Source organism: Leuciscus leuciscus (assembly GCF_965113295.1).
Source record: "Leuciscus leuciscus genome assembly, chromosome: 9".
NCBI lineage: Eukaryota > Metazoa > Chordata > Actinopteri > Cypriniformes > Leuciscidae > Leuciscus > Leuciscus leuciscus.
In genome coordinates this window covers 42,472,457-42,493,978 of record NC_138733.1, presented here as the reverse complement: position 1 = coordinate 42,493,978, position 21,522 = coordinate 42,472,457, and the positions used below count along the sequence as shown (strand labels likewise).

The following is a 21,522-nucleotide window of genomic DNA, read 5'->3' as shown; positions in this document are numbered from 1 at the left end:
AGTCTAATAAATCCCCAGGAGAGGATGGTTTCCCACCTGAATTCTATAAGGAATTTAAAGATTTACTCACCCCACTGATTATGGATGTAATTAACCTTTCATCTAAGACGCATAGGCTTCCCGAATCCTCCACGACCGCTATAATCACAGTTATATTAAAAAAAGATAAAGATCCACTAAAATGTGCCTCTTACAGGCCTATTTCATTACTGAATGCAGATTATAAATTGATCTCTAAAGTGTTAGCAAACAGGCTTAGCCTGGTATTACCAAAAATAATTAATCCAGATCAGAGCGGCTTCATCCAAAGACGATTATCTGCCAATAACTTAAGTCGATTCTTCAATATAATTCATTTAGCAAAATCAAGGCCGGACCACACAGTGGCTGTGGCGTTAGACGCCGAAAAAGCCTTTGATAGGCTGGAATGGCCCTACTTATTTAAGGTGTTAACTCAATTTGGTTTTGGACAAACATTTATTAACTGGGTGAGAACCCTATATTATAACCCCAAAGCAAAGATTACTACTAATGGACAAATTTCATCCCCATTTTCGTTACATAGATCCAGTAGACAGGGATGCCCGCTGTCTCCGAGTCTGTTTGCCTTAGCCATTGAACCTTTGGCGGAAGCAATTAGAAGGGACCCTGATATAAAGGGCTTCAAGGTTGGACAGACAACCCATAAAATTAATTTATTGGCTGATGATGTTCTTTTATATTTAACAGACCCTTCTCACTCTCTCACTCGATTACAGGATTTATTAGACACCTATAGTACTGTTTCAGGATACAAAGTAAACTTTGATAAAAGTGAAATAATCCCCTTAACAACATTTAATTATCATGCGTATCAAGGTGCATCCGCATTCAAATGGGCCCCAACTGGAATAAAATATCTCGGTATAGTTGTGGATAATAACTTAAAAAATCTTTATAGATTGAATTATTATCCACTACTTAAAAAAATTGAGGAAGATCTACGCAGATGGATCAGTCTCCCCATCACTTTGATCGGGAGAATTAATTGCATTAAAATGAACATTCTACCAAGATTGCAGTATCTTTTTCAATCATTGCCAATTCCATTACCCCAAAACTTTTTCAAAACTCTTAATAAAAATGTAAGACAGTTCATTTGGAACAACAAGGTACCAAGGATATCTTTGGAGAAATTAACATGGGACTATCAGTCAGGGGGACTACAATTACCCAATTTTAGAAAGTATTATTTTGCTGCCCAAATGAGATTTCTTTGGTCTATGTCTGAGAGAGACACAATTCCATCCTGGGTTTATATTGCATTTCACTCCTTGAAAGATAACTCCTTCAGCGAATTTGTGTACAAATACAACTACCGAAATTTATCAAGAAAAACTGATAATCCAATTCTGTTACACCTTATTAAACTTTGGTATGATGTACATAAGACCATCGGCAAGGAAATAAGACTGTCACCAAAGTCACCTTTAAAACAAAACGAACTTATCCCGATGACTGTAAATAACAAGATCCTGAAGGCATGGCATCACAGTGGAATTCACACATTGGAGGATTGTTATGAGGATGGACTTTTCATGTCCTTTGAACAATTGAGGAGGAAATATAACCTGTCCAGCAATACTTTCTTTTGTTACCTTCAATTGCGATCCTTTTTGGGCATGACTCTGCCCAAGCTCACGGAAATGGAGAAATTGATGCAAGAAAGTGGACCATGTAAGCTTATTTCTAAAGTGTACTCTTTGCTGATATCTGAATGTCCTAAACCTGATTTGTATAGGTCTAAAAGAAAGTGGGAATCAGACTTAAATACCACAATTGAAGACCAACTTTGGTCAGAGTTGTGTAAAGACAGTTTATCTGCCACTATTAATGCACGGTATAGACTTATCCACTATAATTTCCTCCATCAGCTGTATTTAACTCCGGAGAAGATTCATAAGTTCAAGCCTGAGCTATCTGATGCATGCTTCCGCTGTACAATAGAGGTGGGCTCCTTCCTACACTGTACTTGGTTGTGTGTAAAAGTGCGAGATTTCTGGATTGACTTTTGTAGTGTCTTGACTAAGATTACACAAATTTCATTACCGGTTGACCCAGAGTTTTGTTTGCTGGGGAACTTCAGGAAAATTGATAAAATATTAAACAGGTTTCAGAAACATTTTCTGGAGATAGCTCTGGCAGTGGCTAGAAAATGCATTGCTGTCTCATGGAAGTCTGATTCCCCTCTATCTATAACTAAGTGGTATTTAGAAATGAATAGATGTGTGCCTTTAGAAAAAATTACATATAGCCTTAGAAAGGGATACAATACCTTTATTAAAATCTGGCAACCCTATCTAGATTATGTGGATAATGTGATATTAGATTGTGACTGACTTCGAAGAAATTGTTACATTATATGAATATTGGAGCACCCTTTTGGGGAGGGGGAGGGGGGGGCATTTTTCTTTCTTTTTTTTTTTTGTGTAAACTGAAAAACTGAAAATAAAGTATTCCAAAAAAACAACAACTACTAACATGGTTTTTTGTCCGTTATATGAACATTCCATTCCATTTATCATTATTCAATCTATATGGAATGTTACTTTTGAATGTTCTCTGAACAGTTAGACGAACGTACAACTGAAATGTTTCAGAAAAAAACGTTCCATATAGTCTAAAATGTCTAAAATGTACAGTATAACAATGTATTTGTGTTAACATTTTGAGAATATTATTAAAGACCAGATCACTTTGAATGAACATTCTACACTGGAAAAACTGGTTTCTTGTTCATAACTCTGAGAGCATTCCCCGTGGGATATGGATATGAATGATGTAAGGGATAATGTATGGCTGATGTGTGATGGTGAAGAGATATGAAAGAGCAGTCAGTTCTCCACATTAGCATCATGATGACTCCACTGGTTCCAGAGAAGCGCACCAGTTTGTCCCTGATCAGCGTGTCATTGCTGTGTGTGAAGGACATGAGGGACACTGAAGAACATCAGTCTTCACATCACAGAAACTAAAGCAGGTTTTTTACATTACGAATACTAGTATCACACATAATTCTGCAGCAGCTCCAGGTAAAACACCATCTGAAAGTTCCCATGAGGACTCGCTTCAGACGGACAGTTTTACTTTCATTACTTGCTTGTGCTTTTTCCCTCTCAAAATGTTTTTCCCCATTAAAGCTGTGTGAGATAATAAGGAATCTATCAATCAATCCATCCATCCATCCATCCATCCATCCATCCATCCATCCATCCATCCACCCACCAACCCTCCTAACCACCCACCCACCCATCCATCCATCCATCCATCCATCCATCCATCCATCCATCCATCCACCCATCCATCCATCCATCCATCCATCCATCCACCCACCCATCCACCCACCAACCCTCCTAACCACCCACCCATCCATCCATCCATCCATCCATCCATCCATCCATCCATCCATCCATCCATCCATCCATCCATCCATCCATCCTTCCATCCATCCATCCATCCACATTAAAATTTATGCTGTACGTTTGCTTTCACAAACAGCCTTAAGTATGGAAGCTTGTTTTCATCACAGAATAAAACATTTTATTACACAGCTCTGTGGAATACTCGATTCTGATTGGTCGATCGCTCCATCCAGCGGTGTGTTATTCCCAGATAACAGCCTCTGAACACAGAAACACCGGCACATCCGGGTCACTGGAGTCAGCAGCGCTATACACTCGCTTCATGGACACCACAATGATTTCCGTCATGTGTTAATATTTTTCCTTGTAATAATGTATGTATGATTTGCAAAAATGAGAACTGCTGCTTCTGTGTAGATGAGAGAAACAAAGTGTGTGTGTGTTGTGCACACGCTACATTATGGCCAAGCATGCACCCTTAAAATAGCATCTGAATGCGCCACTGACTTTAGACTAGGTTTCTCCTGGTCAGTGGCGGAATTGTTTTCTGAAACTGCAAAATAGCACCAGGGAACGTTTGCGCAGGAACACGCCTCCTCTTTTCGCTGAACCGCCCCCGGGAGCGCAAGTTCATTCCCTAATTTACAGACGTGCGTCTGTGGAGGGAAAAGTCCGCTGTGCACGGGTGCAAAATAGGAATGATACATGCGTCGGTGTACAATGACAATTGAGCTGGGTGCAAGATAGGGCCCCAGTTGTGTGTGTGTGTGTGAGAGTGTGTGTGTTATCTCAGAATAAACCCCTTCAGGTGTGTGTGTGTGTGTGTGTGTGTGTGTGTGTGTTATCTCAGAATAAACCCCTTCAGGTGTGTGTGTGTGTGTGTGTGTGTGTGTTATCTCAGAATAAACCCCCTTCAGGCTGATGCCAGACCTCATCCTGATCACCCTGTTGGGTTTATTCTGAGATAACAACCGGCTGGATGTACATTATCCCTTACTTAAAAGATAATTGCGACTTAATTATCTACAAATTGCGACTTTATATCTTGCGATTCTGACTTTATAACTCGCAATTGCAACTTTATATAATGCAGTTCTGACTTAATAACACAAAATTGCGACTTTTTATTACACAATTCTGGCTTTAATCATGCCTGCAATTGCCATTGCAATTGCCTGTGGCGGAAACAAGCTTCCATAAGAAGCGTCTGGTGTTATAGTTTACTGGTGTTATAGTTTTAGTTTACTGGTGTTATAGTTTTCTGGTGTTATAGTTTACAACATGCCAAAAATCAGCAAGAGAAGACGTCAATCTATGAGATATCTTCTCATCTATAACCACTGGAAGGATGCAAAAGCAGCATGTGAGTCTCAGACAGAGACAGATGTGGAGGATTCTGACGGGTCGTCCAGTGATCCAGTGGTGTTCAACACACCACGTCACTGGGTTCACTGTACAGGGTGTCTGATTCAAGACTGCGTGAAGTGACATGATGAAGCCAGTGTGAGTTTAGTGTGGTCTGTGATGAGTTTGAGATGATCTAATCATGGGCTGCCCCTCTGACTGACCGGTGAGGAGAAACAGCATCACAAGCCCCACTTTAAGAGTGTTTCCAAGGAATTTACACAGTCAGTTTTGTTCTTACTACTAAAATATGTGCAGTGGAGGACGACACGGCACAGAGAAATCAGTGCGAGTGTGTGTGTGAGAAACTCGTGCGGTTTCACTGTGGGCGGAAGCAGAGAGGAGAAATCCTCGACTGAAGAGGAAGTGTGTGCCAGCTGGTTCCTGCTCGTGTGTGTGTGTGTGTGTGTGTGTGTCATGGTTTCAGCTCAGAGGTGACAGACGGAGAGTGCAGCGTAGGCCGTTCTCGGACTGTGACGTGTCGAGACGTCACTGGGGTCTGATCATCATTACTGATGTAAAACCAGACCCCCTAAAGCGTGTCACGATAACCACCCGACACCACGGACTACACCCAGCCAACCCTAAAACGTCAATGTGATCGCTCAGGTTTATAAAAGGGAATTGCCATGAGTTATTAATATACTGCACTGTACTCTATACTGTACATAATTATAATAATGACCCAGTCGTACTAGCAGAATTTATTTAAATGACATGATTTCACACTTACTGTGTCAAGATTGAAATAATGTTGGGCTTTATGGTTTCCCTTGTGAAAAGAAGAACACTTTAGCATACTTAATTTAAGTCTGACCTTGGAAAGGCTTTTTCAATCAACTGAAGTAGGACTTACAATCATCTTTATATGTAATTTCATAATCACTTCTATTGTCAAGTCAAGTCAAGTCATCTTCATTTATATAGCGCTTTTAACAATGTAGATTGTTTCAAAGCAGCTTTACAGAGATAAACGTATAATTTATGGTAACAGAGATTGTTTTGGCTTTATATCGGTTCTTTAGTAAAGTTATTTTCCAGCTAAAGTTAGTTTTGATTGATTCGCTTCCGTCGCAACAATCATTTGTTATTAAATTAGGGGCCGCTAAGATGACACCATTCTCTCTACACAGACTTTAAACGCGAACCTGTGAGAAACGCTGATGGCGTTCACATGCGCATTAAGAATCGGTTCTATAGTTATGTGCGTTTGAATATATGTGCGCAGGTTTGTAATTCCCTACAGACCAAGCCTAAACAAAGTTGTCTTTAAAGTGTGTTGATGAATGTGCTGACAAGCATTTATGATAAACTAAAATATGCTTCAATGTAATTTCTACTGAAACTTTTATATCATGCAATTACATTTTTGTAATTGTGTAACAACAATTTCATCATTACACAGCACATGTGACGGGGTCTCCTGAAGACACAGCCCTGAACACGTAATCTCCTGAAGTGACCTTTCATTTCACTACTACTATATTATCTGCAAGTACATTTAAAAAATATACCAATAAATCTTATTATACCTATAAAATATACTTCTGAAGATTCAGTGCAACTAAGCACACTTCTTTTTCACAAGGGTTAGTCTTGATAAATAACTGTTGTGCTGACTGAGAAAAAGTTAGCACAATATTTGTTCTGAGTTTTGGAGAAATGAAAGGCCGAAGTCTTTCATAATCATTGACACGTTCTGTTTTCCAGCTCTCTCTCTCACACACACACACGTGCCTGCACGTACCAGGTCTGCCACTGGGGACTTCTTGCGGTTCTGCTTCTCCACCTGCACCTGCATCTTGGCCATGGGCTTGGCCATCGCGAGCGCCAGCTTGGCCTCGGCCTGCAGCTTCTTCTGCCGGCTCAGGAAGTCCATGTCCTCCAGAGACTCGCAGTCGTCCTCCGTGGTGTCTCTGTCCGAGTAGGACGAGCTCTGCTTGCTCTGAGGACAGAAGATAACGATCAGACACTTCTTCATCTGACTGACCGCAGTACAGGCAGCAAACTAGGTGCATTACTTCCGAATGTTATACAAAAGTATATTAACAGCATAAAAAACTAAATTTGTTGAAATATGAACATGAATGTGTGTGTGTGAGTGTACTTGTACAACTATCTTTGTGAGGACCGGTTTGAGTGAGGACAAGTGAGGACATTTTGGCCGGTTCTCCCCACACAGCAACATAGTGTCGGGCCAGATCCGGCCCACATCTGGTACATTGGATTCCACACTGCCCAGATGTGGGCCGGATCTGAAGATGTGTTTTGATGGATCGGATCACAAGTAGACTCCCCCCTCCACCAAACAACCCCACACCATAATCCCCCCTCCACCAAACAACCCCACACCATAATCCCCCCTCCACCAAACAACCCCACACCATAATCCCCCCTCCACCAAACAACCCCACACCATAATCCCCCCCCCCCTCCACCAAACAACCCCACACCATAACCCCCCCTCCACCAAACAACCCCACACCATAACCCCCCCTCCACCAAACAACCGCACACCATAATCCCCCCTCCACCAAACAACCCCACACCATAACCCCCCCTCCACCAAACAACCCCACACCATAACCCCCCCTCCACCAAACAACCCCACACCATAACCCCCCCTCCACCAAACAACCGCACACCATAACCCCCCCTCCACCAAACAACCCCACACCATAACCCCCCTCCACCAAACAACCCCACACCATAACCCCCCCTCCACCAAACAACCGCACACCATAACCCCCCCTCCACCAAACAACCGCACACCATAACCCCCCTCCACCAAACAACCCCACACCATAACCCCCCCTCCACCAAACAACCCCACACCATAACCCCCCCTCCACCAAACAACCCCACACCATAATCCCCCCTCCACCAAACAACCCCACACCATAACCCCCCCTCCACCAAACAACCGCACACCATAATCCCCCCTCCACCAAACAACCCCACACCATAATCCCCCCTCCACGAAACAACCCCACACCATAATCCCCCCTCCACCAAACAACCCCACACCATAACCCCCCCTCCACCAAACAACCCCACACCATAACCCCCCCTCCACCAAACAACCGCACACCATAACCCCCCCTCCACCAAACAACCCCACACCATAACCCCCCCTCCACCAAACAACCGCACACCATAACCCCCCCTCCACCAAACAACCGCACACCATAACCCCCCCTCCACCAAACAACCCCACACCATAACCCCCCTCCACCAAACAACCCCACACCATAACCCCCCCTCCACCAAACAACCCCACACCATAACCCCCCCTCCACCAAACAACCCCACACCATAACCCCCCCTCCACCAAACAACCCCACACCATAACCCCCCCTCCACCAAACAACCGCACACCATAACCCCCCCTCCACCAAACAACCCCACACCATAATCCCCCCTCCACCAAACTTTACACTTGGCACAATGCAGTCAGGGAAGTGCAGTTCTCCTGGCAACTGCCAAACCCAGACTCGTCCATCGGATTGCCAGACAGAGAAGTGTGATTCGTCACTCCAGAGAACACGTCTCCACTGCTCTGGAGTCCAGTGGCCGTGTGCTTTACACCACTGCATCTGACGCTTTACATTGCACTTGGTGATGTAAGGCTTGGATGCAGCGGCTCGGCCATGGAAACCCATTCCATGAAGCTCTACGCCCTGTTCTTGAGCTAATCTGAAGGCCATACGAAGTTTGGAGGTCTATAGCTATTGACTGCAGAAAGTTGGAAAAATCTCAATTCACAGGTGTCAACCTATCACAGCACCACGCTTGAATTCACTAGGCTCCTGAGAGCGACCCATTCTCTCACAAATGTTTGTAGAAGCGTCTGCATGCCTACGTGCTTGATTTATACACCTGTGGCCATGGAAGTGATTGGAACACCTGAATTCAATGATTTGGAGGAGTGTTCCAATACTTTTGGCAATATAGTGTACATGGCTGTCTCTGTGCATTGTGTCAATACATGTTCTCACCAAAATCAATGTAGAAGAATGAGTGAGTGTGAGTGTGTGTGAGAGTGTTTATGTGTTTGTGTGTCTGAGTGTGTGTGTGTGTGTGTGTGTGTGTGTGTGTGTGTGTGTGTGTGTGTGTGTGTGTGTGTGTGTGACAGTGTGAGTGTGTGTGTCCAGAGGGGATCCACACATGTGGTGTGTGTGTGTCTGTGTGTGTCCAGGGGGGATCCACACATGTGGTCTGTAATGATTCAAGCTGATGAGGGTCAGTGTGTGCGAGTGTGTGTGTGTGATTCAGGCTGATGTGATGATGATGGTTGTCAGGGTCAGTGTGTGTGTGTGTGTGTGTGTGTGTTGGCGGGGTCATTTCTCTGGCCGGTGACCCTCTCTGACTCATGCGTAACGTTACTGTAACCATCGCTGCTGGGAAGCCATGGCTCTCAACCACATCCCAGATTCAGGGGCATTCTGGATGGGGCTGTTTCCAAAACTTGTTTGTGTGACCTCTGTGACACACAGGCGGCGAGAGTAAACATGTGTGTGTGTGTGTGTGTGTGTGTACCATGGGTGACAGCGGCGTGTCCAGACTGGTCTCCGTCTTGCTGTCATCGGCGTCGCTGTCCTTGTCGCTGCCGCTGTCGTTGACGAAGCAGATCTGCAGGTTCATGCCACTCTGGAGCCTGCGAAGACACTTCAGTTAGTTCACTTTAACTGCTCTTATTCAAGTCAAACTTCACTATATATGTCCGTTTACACCAACCAATCTCATTTATATGGGTTAAATCAGGTAGAAATAGCTCTTAAATGTAATAATGGCAGGAAAGCTCTGTATACAGTATCAGTTTCACATCATGTGCCCAGTGTTTGTGAGACGTCAGGCTGGGATCCTCAGTTTGATCAGTAGTAATGCAGGAGAAACAGAAACAGCACTGGAAACCGTATGAGCCGCGAGAGGGTTCAGAACACAGAGAGAGATGAACCATCAGAAAACACTGATCAGCTGGAGTTTGGGATGTGAACAGAGTTTCAGTACTTTTAGCATTTAGCAAAAAAACATCAAATAAGAAGAACAACGTTGACATGTAATGCATTTATAAAAGATGATTGCAGATTTCGCCTAAATGGCTGTTAAGAAATGAATAAGTTAATAAATACACAATTACAATCAGTTCCATGGTGAATGTCAGATTACCGCTCATCTATTATATGAGATCAAGATAGTAAATTCGATTTTTAACTAATACACATCACAACTTTTTCTCCAGCTTATTTATCACAGTACATGAAGACAATCGTTTTGCATTACAGGTTTCAGAAATTTTCTGTTTAAATATGCATAATGGGACTTTTTAATATAATATAATTTTTAATAAACTTTTTAATAAAATGTATATAATATATTAATATAAAGTCAGAATTGTGTGATATAAAGTCAGAATTGTGAGATATACAAAGTCAGAATTGTGTGATATAAAGTCAGAATTGTGAGATATAAAGTCAGAATTGTGAGATATAAAGTCAGAATTGTGAGATATAAAGTCAGAATTGTGTGTTATAAAGTCAGAATTGTGTGTTATAAAGTCAGAATTGTGTGTTATAAAGTCAGAATTGTGTGTTATAAAGTCAGAATTGTGTGATATAAAGTCAGAATTGTGTGTTATAAAGTCAGAATTGTGAGATATAAAGTCAGAATTGTGTGATATAAAGTCAGAATTGTGTGTTATAAAGTCAGAATTGTGTGATATAAAGTCAGAATTGTGTGTTATAAAGTCAGAATTGTGAGATATAAAGTCAGAATTGTGTGTCAGAATTGTGTGATATAAAGTCAGAATTGTGAGATATAAAGTCAGAATTGTGAGATATAAAGTCAGAATTGTGTGATATAAAGTCAGAATTGTGTGTTATAAAGTCAGAATTGTGTGATATAAAGTCAGAATTGTGTGTTATAAAGTCAGAATTGTGTGTTATAAAGTCAGAATTGTGAGATATAAAGTCAGAATTGTGAGATATAAAGTCAGAATTGTGTGTTATAAAGTCAGAATTGTGTGTTATAAAGTCAGAATTGTGAGATATAAAGTCAGAATTGTGAGATATAAAGTCAGAATTGTGTGATATAAAGTCAGAATTGTGTGATAAAGTCAGAATTGTGAGATATAAAGTCAGAATTGTGAGATATAAAGTCGGAATTGTGTGATAAAGTCAGAATTGTGTGATATAATGTCAGAATTACGTGATATAAAGTCTGATTTTGTTTACACACTGAAGGTTTTTACAGAGGGGATTTTTCATTTCTCTTTTTATGACCCCATACAACAAAAAAATACTGTCAACAACGGGGGAAAAAATTACATTTTCACCATGTTGGGAATAAAAAGCTCTATAAACCAGACGAATGGTATGAAGAGTCCGTCAGAATATAGAGAGGAATAAAACTGTACAGTTTGGTGCGTGTAAGTGTTTCTTAAACTCAGAACTTTTAAAGATGTTGTAATTGAGATCTACAGACGTAAATAGATAAAGTGCAATAAAATAAACATTAAAAAGTGTGTTTTGGATGTTTGCTTTCCACTGCTCTGACAGAAGACAAAAACTCTAACTTGACCAGTGACAAAAAAAATAAAAATTGTGTGGCGTCTCGCTGTAAAGAACATGGGATTTATTTATTGCTCAACAAAAAGTAAGGTTGACTCTGGACTGGAATCCAGTGGAGGGGGTAAACTGGGTCACAGTGTTAATGGTTTACTGTAATAACAGCAGCATTATGACAATCTGTCAACATGACAAAACAATGACCAGAAGTGCTCATCATCACGGCCATGTGAAACAGAAAGTGACTGCAGTGATTGAGGCTAAAGTTTGAAGCGTGTGTGCTGCTTCCCTATTGGGAAGAGTGTGTGTGTCGGGATGAGCCGCTGAGGGGGAAACCCTTCAGTTCATAGAGAGAGTATGTGAACACAGAAACGTGACGCCGCGACACTGACTCTCATACTGCGGCCAGGGAAAGTTGAAGAAAAGGCCCGTTGTCTGCAGATCTCACACACACACACACACACACACACACACACACACAAACAGAAACACACACATACACATACACACACACCCACTTAGCTTGATAAGACATGGGCTCCCCTGAAAACGTGATTTGTGAAATTTTGGGGGGTCTCAAAAAATATGGACAATGTGTTATTTTTGATGTGCAATTTAAATTGTGTGTAATGTGATCATCGTGGATTATATGTGTAAAATAGCAAAAATATCATTCATTCACGAATGACGGCAATTTAAACCTAATTCACTTCAATAAAGATAACTATAACAGAGAATGTCTAATAAGGGGAGAACTTCCACTCTCAGTAAACTTCCGGCTTCTGAACTGGTTGCAGTTCCACTCTGGCTCCACATGAGGGCGCTCACAGGACGAGTGCAGAATGAATGGAGGTCTATGGCGCTACACCCCTCAAAATCCACTTCTCTCAGGATATAATTTTTTTTCTAGTAATTTGAATGTTGTATTCGAAAGGAGATGCAAAGAAATTACACATTGCTGGGTGTTAGATTTTTTAGAGTCACTTATTTGCTTTTAAAGTCTTTTAAAATGTCAATGACGTCATACACATCGTACGACCAGAGATACTGCTTGATGGCATCGTGGCATCCGAAGCGGGACCAGAAACAAACAAAACAAAACCTCTTCTAGCACGTGTGTTTACCTGTGCCAGCTGTGTTGTGTGTTTACCTGTGTCAGCTGTGTTGTGTGTTTACCTGTGTCAGCTGTGTTGTGTGTTTACCTGTGTCAGCTGTGTGTTTACCTGTGTCAGCTGTGTTGTGTGTTTACCTGTGTCAGCCGTGTTGTGTGTTTATCTGTGTCAGCCGTGTTGTGTGTTTACCTGTGTCAGCTGTGTTGTGTGTTTACCTGTGTCAGCTGTGTTGTGCATTTACCTGTGTCAGCTGTGTTGTGTAGTTACCTGTGTCAGCTGTGTTGTGTAGTTACCAGTGTCAGCTGTGTTGTGTAGTTACCTGTGTCAGCTGTGTTGTGTGTTTACCTGTGTCAGCAATGTTGTGTAGTTACCTGTGCCAGCTGTGTTGTGTAGTTACCTGTGTCAGCTGTGTTGTGTGTTTACCTGTGTCAGCCGTGTTGTGTAGTTACCTTTGTCAGCCGTGTTGTGTAGTTACCTGTGTCAGCCGTGTTGTGTGTTTACCTGTGTCAGCTGTGTTGTGTCAGCTGTGTTGTGTGTTTACCTGTGTCAGCCGTGTTGTGTAGTTACCTGTGTCAGCCGTGTTGTGTAGTTACCTGTGTCAGCCGTGTTGTGTGTTTACCTGTGTCAGCTGTGTTGTGTGTTTACCTGTGTCAGCTGTGTTGTGTGTTTACCTGTGTCAGCCATGTTGTGTGTTTACCTGTGTCAGCTGTGTTGTGTGTTTGCCTGTGTCAGCTGTGTTGTGTGTTTACCTGTGTCAGCTGTGTTGTGCATTTACCTGTGTCAGCTGTGTTGTGTAGTTACCTGTGTCAGCTGTGTTGTGTAGTTACCTGTGTCAGCTGTGTTGTCGATGCCTCGAGAGAAAAGAAAGTGCAGAGCGCGAAAGCACCAAAGTGACTGAAGGATTGCCGTAAAGCAGTATCTCTGGTCATATCATGACCGTATCATGGTCAACACAGCTGACACAGGTTAATACACAACACAGCTGACACAAGTAAACACACAACACAGCTGACACAGGTAAACACACAACACAGCTGACACAGGTAAACACACAACACAGCTGACACAGGTAAACACACAACACAGCTGACACAGGTAAACACACAACACAGCTGACACAGGTAAACACACAACACAGCTGACACAAGTAAACACAACACAGCTGACACAGGTAAACACACAACACAGCTGACACAGGTAAACACACAACACAGCTGACACAAGTAAACACACAACACAGCTGACACAGGTAAACACACAACACAGCTGACACAGGTAAACACACAACACAGCTGACACAGGTAAACACACAACACAGCTGACACAGGTAAACACACAACAAAGCTGACACAGGTAAACACACAACACAGCTGACACAGGTAACTACACAATACAGCTGACACAGGTAAACACACAACAAAGCTGACACAAGTAAACACACAACACAGCTGACACAGGTAACTACACAATACAGCTGACACAGGTAAACACACAACACAGCTGACACAAGTAAACACACAACACAGTTGACACAGGTAAACACACAACACAGCTGACACAGGTAAATACACAACACAGCTGACACAGGAAAACACACAACACAGCTGACACAGGTAAACACACAACTAGGGCTGGGTACCGAGTTCGATACTTTTTAGGTACCGACCGAATTGCCTCGATACTATCGAGTATCGAAAAATGACTTCTTGTTCGGTACCAGATTTCGATACCTAAGGGGTTAACTCGTCAACATCAGTGCTCAAACAAATACATATAAAATGCACAACGACACACCTAAAGTCACTCACGCACATACACGCAAACTCTACACACACGAGACGCGCGGAACTGTCTGCGCATATAGCCTACTCATATGAGAGGCGTGCGCTCACACAAACTCGCGCACATACTCAATGAGATGCGAGCAAACACACACAAACTCTCCACGCACATACTCCTATGAGACGCGAGTGCGCGCGCACACACACAATACCCTAAAGATGCGGATAAGTCGATCAAAAGTGTGGCTACATTTCTCCAGGCTCGATGCCAACAGCGCGCGATGCAGTATTTGCGGTAAAATAATTGCTGCAAAGACCGGTACCACGACAAATATGATGAAGACCTTGACAGTGCACGGAGTAAACATAAGAGCAGAAAGTTGCTTCGTCTTTGACTGGTAAATGAAGAGATACCTTGTTGATCACTCTGACTGTGTTTATATTGTAATAATGACCTACTGAATGTACACTGCCGTTCAAAAAATTGTTGGTTAGTCAGAATTGTTTTTTCAGTAAGGATGCGTTAAAGTGATCAAAAATTACCTTAAAACATGTGTAATGTTACAAAAGATTTCGTTTCAAATAAATGCTGTTCTTTTGAAAATTGTATTCATCAAAGAAACATGAAAAAATGTATCATAGTTTCCAAAATATTAAGCAGCACATTGTTTTCATATTTCTGAAGGATCATGTGACTCTGAAGTAATGATTTTGAAAGTTTAGCTTTGACATCACAGGAATAAATTACATTTTGAAATATATTCAAATAAGATTTTAAATTGTAATACTATTTCACAATGTTACAAGTTTTACTGTATTTTTGATCAAACAAATTCAGCTTTGGTGAGCATGAGCTCTTTATAAAAAAAAATGTTGTTCCTTTGTGCACTGGCTAAGGAGCATAAGTCAAACGGAAAAAATAAAACCAAAGTTTTTCTGAGGTAATGTGTTATGTAATCTTGTTAAAATGGATTTCATAAAATTGGTATCGAAAAAAGTATCGTTCAGGAACCGGTATTGAAATCAAGGTATCGGTATTGGTATCGAAATTTTTGGAACGATACCCAGCCCTACACACAACACAGCTGACACAGGTAACTACACAACACAGCTGACACAGGTAAATACACCTGCTAGAAGAGTTTTTGTTTTGTTTGTTTCTGGTCCCGCTTCGGATGCCATGATGCCATCAAGCGGTATCTCTGGTCGTAATCAGTCCTTCACGGACCAATCCGCGTTCATTAGCAGAATGCTAGCGTGTTATGGACAACAACAACTCAACCTGTAAGAAATCGAAAGGACACAAGTACTCGTTCATTCAACTTTCGACCTATAACCCATGTTGAACTTGCAAAACCTACAATCAAATCTGAGATTTCTCAACGGCAATCGGGTGAAAGAGACAAATTTGGCCATCTAGCCCCATAGACTCCCATTCATTCTGCACTCATGGGCGATCGCCCCCAGTGGAACTCTGGTGGAACTACAACCACAATTCGGTTCAATAGGACTTAATAGAGAGTGGCCAGGCTCTCCGTAGATGGGCTCTGACTATAACTTGTTACATGCTATTCCTGTCATGAGCATCAAGGTGTGTGGCACTGCGGTGCAAGTTCCACTCGTGTTTAGTACGTTAACTCAAAGATTTGTAGAAAAATATAAATATAGCATCACCTCTTCATTCTGCAGTTAGCATATAGCATCACCTCTTCAATCTGCAGTTAGCATCACCTCTTCATTCTGCAGTTAGCATATAGCATCACCTCTTCAATCTGCAGTTAGCATTATAGCACCACCTCTTCATTCTGCAGTTAGCATATAGCACCACCTATTCATTCTGCAGTTAGCATATAGCATCACCTCTTCATTCTGCAGTTAGCATATAGCACCACCTATTCATTCTGCAGTTAGCATATAGCATCACCTCTTCATTCTGCAGTTAGCATATAGCACCACCTATTCATTCTGCAGTTAGCATATAGCATCACCTCTTCATTCTGCAGTTAGCATATAGCACCACCTATTCATTCTGCAGTTAGCATATAGCATCACCTCTTCATTCTGCAGTTAGCATATAGCATCACCTCTTCATTCTGCAGTTAGCATATAGCATCACCTCTTCATTCTGCAGTTAGCATATAGCATCACCTCTTCATTCTGCAGTTAGCATATAGCATCACCTCTTCATTCTGCAGTTAGCATATAGCACCACTTCAGCAAAGGAAGCTGAGCCCATTCTGTGTTACGGTAAGGCATGTTATTCCCAATTCTGTGTTGTGGCTGGGTTGTTCTAGGTCTGCGTGACTCTCGATGTCTTAGGCCTAACTGAACAGAGGAATTATGGTACTCTTCTGTAGCCTGACGAGTAATTTAACCGTTGTTCATGTGAACTAAAAGTCAGGCTATTTATAGAGTATTTGTGGGTGGCTGTTTGCTGTTTGACCCATCGATTCGTGTCGATAAAGTATAATAGGGTAAGTCCTGTATAATGATTTATCCTCTATAGTGCTTGCCTAAAGCATGTAGTGCATACACTTGTAGCTGTGATGTATCTCTGTGAGTCAGTGTAAGCCCCCCCAGAGGACCCGGTGTAGTTGGGGCACTGACCGCGAGGACAGGCTGGGTTTGCCGCTCTTGCTGCAGCCGGTGTAGATGCCCGGCCCATCGTCAAAGAAACTCCCGAGCGCCAGTTTCTGCCGGATCGACTCGCGCTCATTCTTCTGGGCCTGAGACACACACAGAGGAAACACAGGTTTAATAGCAGGACACACACACACAGACCAGCAGGTGGCAGCAGCGAGACATGGAGCACTGTATCACCACACACACACACACACAGACCAGCAGGTGGCAGCAGCGAGACATGGAGCACTGTATCACCACACACACAAACACAGAGGAAACACAGGTTTAACAGCAGGACACACACACACACACACACACAGACCAGCAGGTGGCAGCAGCGAGACATGGAGCACTGTATCACCACACACACACACACACACACACACACACACACACACACACACACACACACACACACAAACACAGAGGAAACACAGGTTTAACAGCAGGACACACACACACACACACACACAGACCAGCAGGTGGCAGCAGCGAGACATGGAGCACAGTATCATCATCACACACACACACACACACACACACACACACACACACACACACACACACACACACACACACACACACACACACACACACACACACACACACACACACAAACACACATACACACACACACACACACATCTGCTCAGGACAGTCAGAAGATTATCTACAAATCATTAGAGAACTTAAAGTCCCCATGAAATCAAAATGGACAATTATTTTTTTATTTTTTTATTTTATGTAATTTATCAGTGCACATCATTATTGTGTTAATAATCTTGACTCAGAATAACCTCCTCTTTCATCATCTCTTCTCTTTCTCTGATGATGTGGGCGGGGCAACCTGTCACGCAACCTGTCACGTGAGATAAGCCAATAGCAAACCACAACCATCCAATCAATTCCGCACAGACACAATCAAGCCCCGCCCACATTCGTTTCACTCTGACAGACGACACAACAGAGGAGAAAAGACCAGCGCAACTTCACTTTCATGATGACTTTAAGTACATCTTTATGTGTCATTTCATAATTATATTGTCTTTGAAATATGGTACTGATGAATGTACTGACAAGGATTTATGATCATGTCATTTCAATTGAAACTTGTATGTCATGTATTTAAATATATGTGCAATTACACATTTGTAATTCAGTTTCAATGTAATATTGAATAAAACGCCACAGTTCAAATTACAGTCAAGTACTTCACATGTGCTGGGGTGGTGGTGGCGCAATGGATAAGACACATGCCTTTGGTGTGAGAGACCCGGGTTCGAATCCACTGTGAGACACCAATGTGTCCCTGAGCAAGACACTTAACCCCTAGTTGCTCCAGAGGCGTGCGACCTCTGACATATATAGCAATTGTAAGTCGCTTTGTATAAAAGCGTCAGCTAAATGAATAAATGTAAATGTAAAAAATGTGCTTCAGCATCAGAGTAAGTGCACTTCTTTACAGCACGACAAAAGATTATTAAAACATGATGCAAAATGAACTTTAAAGTAAAACATTACTACGATGTTGACTTTTTAAAAGTGTACGTAAGTGTGTTAAGAAACAGTCCTGAACACGTGATCTCTTGAAGAACACTTAGGTGATGTTTTATTTCATTAAAATTATGTGATCTGTAGATGTACCATTTTAAAACATATTATTTTGGGATGTGAAGTACACTACAAGTGCACACTCAATAAATTAAGCACACTTCTATTTGTTTGTTGTTGTTGTTGCTATCAGACGTCTCGTGTTTCAGTATGAAGATCCTGTGAATGCGAGCAGATCCGGTACACCAGCGATAACTGGAGTAAATCTGGACATGTTTTTAATATACAGCTAGTTATGCTAGAACCTAACCCTTCCCACACACACTAACCCTAACAGAAATATTTCTGCATTTTTACAACAACAAAAAAATCTTTATTTACTTTATTTTTACTTTGTTTGTTTTTTTTACAAATTAGGACACTTCTTTTTTTTTTTACTCGTTTAACTCACAATATCAGATCAAAATATGATTAATAAGGAATATATAAATGACAGCTTTGTGTGTTTCTCTCTCATTCTCTGTTGCAGTGTTTTGTCTGCTGGATCAGAGCACAGGAAGTGACCGACATTCACTGCTGAGCCCAGAGGATTATGGGTGATTTAAACTGGCTCACCAGTGTATCGTCCACATCCGCCTACATGAACCAAACATATACAGCCCACTCTCTACTACAGGGACTCTGACTTCATCCTCTGTGAGTCACACACACACACACACACACACACACACACACACACACACACACTAGTAAATCAGCAGGACAATATCTACGTAAATATAAAAACACAGAGAAGGCCAATCACACACTGACACCTAAAACACAGCGACTCCTCATATCTAAAGTTACATCAGTTCAAAATGAATTGATTTATGGTTGAAAAATCATACAGAATTTCTGGAAATCTTCTGCTACTTCTTTATACAGTCAATTATAATGTTGAACAGCTGTTCTTGTGAACATTAAGATATAAGCATTGACAACTGCACAATATGTATCATCATAATTGTTGTTTTAACAATATTTATAAATTTTTTCACCCGGTTCGATACTGTCACGATACTTGGGTGCCGATATGATATGTATTGCGATTTTTTTTAACACTAGACCATGGGGGAAAGTTAAATCATACACTTATACAGACTGAACATGATGTGTAAGATGAGTCATATTTACAAAAACAATTCATCACATCTTTCTGACTTATTTCAGAAGTATCATACAGTTCTGCATTCTCTTTAATAAATGATTCATAACAATTTTAACAGTCACTCGTCGCCACCTAGTGGTGAAACAATGTAATCGATAAATGTGTTATTTTAAGCACCAAGTTTCTATCAAAAGCTGATTTACTCTATTTTGATCAATATTGTAGACATCACCAGTGTTTAGATTTGAACCTTAAACCTTTATCCCAGTACTTTCTTTGATAATTTGAACTATCATATCACAGAAATAATGATACTATGAGGTTTCATGACGACTCTCTCCGGGTCAGCAGCAAAAGATTTGAATGTTGCAATATGATTTTGTCAAAGGTTTAAAGGTGAATCGATTTTTTCTCCCAGCCCTATTATTGAGTGCCATTCCTTTAGCAAAAACTAAAACACGTCTTGAGAGGTACATATTGACTGAGATATAGATCAGCAGTATTCGGTTAGAATGACCTCAAAATGCAATATATGGAGCAAAAAAAAATCCCCTGTGTGAGATTCTCTTATACTCGTCAATATTGTCTGTTTTAGCTAAAAAATTGTCATGGCTGGGTTGCAAAGATGAGGTGAATGGATCTAATTGCAGCAGCTTAACTTTAACATTAACATTAACATTAACATTAACTTTAACATTAACATTAACAGAACAACCAAGCATATCGCGACGATAACGGACAATAACCAGAACCAAGCAACGGGCTTAAATGGACCAAACTAATTAACTGTAGGTGTAATTGAATCAGTAACCAATGCAAAAGCATGGTAATTAATATACAAAAAAACAGAACAAAGGAAACATGCACCAAACATAGGAAAACAAAACATAGCCCTGACATTAAGGGGGGGGGGGGGAGGAGCCATGGTAGAGCCAAGGGGACGACAGTTCCATGTGGAGTCGAGGGAGGGAGGAGGTGGAGTCGAGGGAGGGAGGAGCCATGGTGGAGCCAAGGGGACGACGGTTCCATGTGGAGTGGAGGGAGGAGGTGGAGTCGAGGGAGGGAGGAGCCATGGTGGAGCCAAGGGGACGACGGTTCCATGTGGAGTCGAGGGAGGGAGGAGCCATGGTAGAGCCGAGGGGACGACGGTTCCATGTGGAGTCGAGGGAAGGAGGAGCCATGGTGGAGCCGAGGGGACGACGGTTCCATGTGGAGTCGAGGGAGGGAGGAGCCATGGTGGAGCCGAGGGGACGACGGTTCCATGTGGAGTAGAGGGAGGGAGGTAGGAGCCATGGTGGAGCAGAGGGGACGACGGTTCCATGTGGAGTCGAGGGAGGGAGGAGCAATGGTGAAGCCAAGGGGACGATGGCTCCATGTGGAGTCGAGGGAGGGAGGAATCATGGTCGAGCCGAGGGGACGACGGCTCCAGGTGGAGTCGAGGGAGGGATGAGCCATGGTGAAGCCGAGGGGACGACGGTTCCAGGTGGAGTCGAAGGAGGGAGGAGCCATGGTGAAGCCGAGGGGACGACGGTTCCAGGTGGAGTCGAGGGAAGGAGGAGCCACAGAGGAGCCAACTGCTCGACAGACCTAGGAGTGTCAGGCACGAAAGGTCCTGGGTGGAGCTACTGGCTCGACCATCCAGGGCTGCACTGACGAATTCTCAGACTTAGGCAGATCTTTGGTTACTTGAACAGGAGCTGAAGGGCTGGAGGACTTGGCAGAGCAGGTGGGAGTGAACAGACAGGCTTGACAGGACGAAACAGTACACACATTATATTCAGGACTTTACACAAAGCAGGCAGAGGTGGGAGCGGGAGGCAGGGCGGGAACATCAAAACTAAGGGTTCAGTGCAGATAATGGCAAATGGCACTATACACTCGCTCTCCCAGTCTATGAGCAGTTCGTCAGCTGGTGTTGAGTGGGTTGGGCTC

The 21,522-nt window shown here is 42.4% G+C and overlaps 1 protein-coding gene across 4 annotated transcripts in view; it reads right to left on the bottom strand.

The window, feature by feature from the left end:
* schip1 (schwannomin interacting protein 1) overlaps positions 1–21,522 on the bottom strand; it is a 51,972-nt gene that overhangs the window by 5,673 nt on the left and 24,777 nt on the right. For all 4 annotated transcript variants that reach the window (XM_082179181.1, XM_082179184.1, XM_082179182.1 and 1 more), the window contains 3 exons: positions 16,872–16,990; positions 9,345–9,462; positions 6,553–6,750 (listed from right to left, as the gene is read on the bottom strand). In XM_082179181.1, coding sequence (XP_082035307.1) covers positions 6,553–6,750; positions 9,345–9,462; positions 16,872–16,990 — 435 coding nt within the window. The remainder of the gene's footprint in view (positions 1–6,552; positions 6,751–9,344; positions 9,463–16,871; positions 16,991–21,522) is intronic.